Here is a 3,907-nt window from a genome sequence, read left to right as displayed (position 1 = left end):
ATACGGAAGTGTAGTACCACCGTTTGGCCACAACGAATATTTTCTCAGAGTCCGGCGCACTTCCTGGGGGCTTGACTTATTCCGGTGTGAACACGATCTGCTCTTTAGTTCTGGGAACTAAAGAGCTCCGATGAACTAAGTACTGGGAACTAAATACGGCAAAGTACTTGGTGTGAAAGCGACTAAGGTGTTATTATAAAAAAAACATAATGCTTATTCATGAGGTTAAATTATTGAATAGCATTGGTTAAATGTTAATCTGAAATATCCATTCATTCTAGTCTACAAACTATTCAGAAAACAGTTTATTTTTTAATATCGTCCCCCTAAAAGTGTTATCTTTAGCAGCTAGGTTACATCTTGTCATGCTACAGATGACTTGTTTGTATTAACTGGTTTTGATGGGACAGACAGTTGTTAGCTAAGGGCATTGAGAATGTTTAAATTATACAATATAGTAAATCTACTTTTCGAAAAGATTAATCAAATACTTTACACACAAAGAGTTGCTTCATCTCAATCTTGAAATCCAAACATCCAGTAACAATGTTTTGACCCCCAAGAGCAGAAATTATAATGTACCCCCTGCCTCAGTGTCATTGTCCTCTCCTGCAGGTCTCAGAGCAAGAGGCGAGAGGATGGAGCGGCAAGGACACAAAATCCAGAGGTGGGAGAAGTACTCAGACCTTTTACTTATGTAAAGTAGAAGTACCAGAGTGTAGGAATACTCTGTTACAAGTAAAAGTCCTGCATTCAAAAGGCTACTCAAGTACAAAAGTATTAGCATCAAAATAAAAAGTGCCAAAAGTAAAAGTACTCATTATACAGATTGGTCCATTTCAGAATAATATATACAGTATCAGGTGTTTTGATTATAATTATTAATGCATTAAAGGTCTATCAAAGCTGGTAAAGGTGTAGCTAGTTTTAATTACTTTGCATTCGGCTGGGTAACTAAAGTCTTATTTAGGTGTTGATTATATTTCACATCATTCAAAAACATCTGCAAAGTAACTAAAGGTAAAACATAAATGGAGTGGAGTAAAAGTATACAATCTACCTCAGCATAAAGTAGCATAAAATGGGAATACTCATGTAAAGTACAACTACCTCAAACTTAATTTACTTAGTTACTTCCCACCCTTTGAAATCTGAATACATTAAAACAGTTCACATAAAAATAATAAGGAAAGATCTAAAAGCCTATTTGTCTAGAATGTTAGTACAACACAGTAACTGCATAGCATGATATTTAAAACACTGTAATGTACAATATTGATAGGGAAAAAGAGTGGAATATGTAAATTAGTGTTCATTTATGAAGACCGTTTACATTTACATTTGTATATGGGCATCTAGTTTGTTAGCATACAGTATGAGAGAAAACGATTTATTAAAAAAATGAATCTAATTGCCATTATTTTGATTGATATTGCAATTGTGATAAGATTAACTGTTTTATGGAGAATAATCATAATTGTGACTTTTGCCGGGATCTTCGGCACCAAACAGAGATGTATTATTTTGTCTGTAGAATATTGTATATTGGCCTTGATATATAATAATAAATAAATAATAATGCATTTTATTTGGCGCCTTTCAAAGCTCTCAAGGACACCTTACAGAGCATAATTAAAAACAAGCAACAAAGAAGGTCAAACAGTAATTCGAGACTTAAAAAAACAAAGACTTAAAAACAACAATCAGTTAAGAGGAATTATGATATTGAATACGCCAGTTTAAAAAGGTGGGTTTTCAGGCAGGATTTGGTTGAGAGTGAGTGAGTGGTTAACATATGCATGTTATGTTGCTGATCGCTTATAATCTACCTGTTTACAATTATAAAAGTAGTCGTACCAGTGTGGAAGAACTGTTTAGTACATTCCTCACAGCATCTTATTCTGAAGTCCTTTTGTGGTAGTTTCATGGCATGCCTACAACTCTCTCGACATCATAAATAAATTAGTTGAATGTCAAGGCAAATGCTGAACGCTTGTACAGAGAAACCCAGAAGCCAAGGATGGAGGGACCACACTATATTAGTTGTGACAATGACAGATCCAAACCCCTGGAACAGCCTTCAATGGATTTGACATGGTCCTATCTAGCCAGATCTGTCAAACTGCTCTTGAACTTTCCTTTCTAATATTTTGCGGTAAAGGAACACAGTCGAGCCTCCAGCAGCTCCTGCATGGGTTTGAAGTAATGTGCTTTACCCTGACAGTGAAGATAAAGAGCTGGGGGTGAGGGTGAGGAGGAAAAACAACAACTCTGAGGTCTCCGGAGAGCGTACTCTGAATGTGAAGGTTAGCTCTGCAGTTGTATGCCAATATAAGATTCAAGTATCCCAGAAAGACAGTCGAGGATTCATTTACACAATGAGCATCACATTGAGAAGATTTTGACCTTATTATTCCCTCATAAACTCTCTAAATGAACTGGCAAGGCTAAATGCATTTTACTTCATTTGCATCATTGACTTCATAGTTGTTGGCAATTTTAGGCAAAGCCTAGGGTATTTTAACAACCCGTTAACTGTGCGCCAGTCATGCATGGTTTATACGAGTTCTTTTTAAAACCACAATAAACATTAAAAGGCTGATTATACCAGCATTTCAGTGGAATTATGAATATTCAGCTTTTCAAGTGGCGTTTGATCGATAGTAACGATCTATTTGAGAACAGCTGTGTTATCTTTTCTCAATGGCATTCTTATTTATGTCTTATCGACTCTAAAACTAAAAATATAAACCCATTGTTCCTTGGTAATGTCTTTAATATGCTGGCATTACAGATGTTGGTCTGACTGATTGCAGGGTTCTTTATCCAATAAGTGAAATTCCCTCGGTGCAATAAAGTAATTGATGGCATTCAGAGTGCTAGACTGAACCCAAGTGCAAATTAGAGACATGGTCGAAATCTGGAGGTTTTCCATGTAACGCAAATATTTGCATCACAAGGAGTTGGCATAACATCCTCTGATCAGCTGATTAACATAGTGAGGAGAATCTTCAAAGGGGGAAACTTTCTGCTTCGGGGGTTGAGCTCAAAGTTATAGGTTATAAGCTGCAATATTGACTGTCTCTGAGGGCATGTTGTGCTCAGCAGCAGGAAAATGGGACACTCCACTGTTGATTATAACGAAGTGGGGGGGGGGGAAATGCAAAAAGCTTACTTTTGGAAGTGGAAAAAAGGAGAAGCGGCCTCTTTTTGACAGAGCTCATTATCTTCTCTGGAGGTGCTTGAGGTTTTAAAAAGCCACGGCGGCTCCAGAGAGAGGAGCGGTATTGGAGATGGAATATCCACAGAGTGCTGAATGAGATTTGTGATGCGATGAGCTCTATACTGTGGGGAACCATTTCTTAATTATTCCTCTAGGACAGACATTTCCCCTCCTCTCCTCAGCTATAAAACACCCTCCATATGGCACCTTTGGCAAAGGGCATGATTCTGCTCCTCAACAGGCGGGCATTAGGGGTGAGCATGGCCATCTGAAATGTGCTGACACTTGACTTTCTGGAACGGTTAACGGGCTGGAGGTAATGGGAGGAGCGCTGTAGAGGAAATGCAAAATATTTTATTTCCTTGCAACAGATGCTACTTCCATGCTCTTAATCATATACTGTTAGGTAATGTTAGTCTCCCTCTATAGGGTGAACTGAGGAATAAAAGGAGGCTGTTTAAGTGAAGCAATGTAAAAGTAAAAAGGCTTTTGGATGCCCTGCCGCAGTCCGTTTTGTGGAATGGGACTGATGCCAGACACTCTTCTCTCTCTCTCTTTCTGATACTACTCAGCACTGCAGCACTGTAGCAAGAGGATGGATCTTTCACTTAATGTGTGTGTGTGTGTGTGTGTGTGTGTGTGTGTGTGTGTGTGTGTGTGTGTGTGTGTGTTTGTGTGTGTGTG

General features: G+C 38.3%; 1 protein-coding gene across 1 annotated transcript in view; it reads left to right on the top strand.

Annotated features, from left to right (window-relative positions):
* LOC104950150 (histone acetyltransferase KAT5) overlaps positions 1-3,907 on the top strand; it is a 17,844-nt gene that overhangs the window by 12,915 nt on the left and 1,022 nt on the right. The window contains exons 8-9 of the mRNA XM_010776637.1: positions 616-667; positions 2,225-2,306. Coding sequence (XP_010774939.1) covers positions 616-667; positions 2,225-2,306 — 134 coding nt within the window. The remainder of the gene's footprint in view (positions 1-615; positions 668-2,224; positions 2,307-3,907) is intronic.

Source organism: Notothenia coriiceps, unplaced genomic scaffold, assembly GCF_000735185.1.
Source record: "Notothenia coriiceps isolate Sejong01 unplaced genomic scaffold, NC01 NC01_scaffold00017075, whole genome shotgun sequence".
Lineage (NCBI taxonomy): Eukaryota > Metazoa > Chordata > Actinopteri > Perciformes > Nototheniidae > Notothenia > Notothenia coriiceps.
Note: the sequence above shows the minus strand (reverse complement) of the source record. Positions and strands in the feature narration are given on the sequence as shown.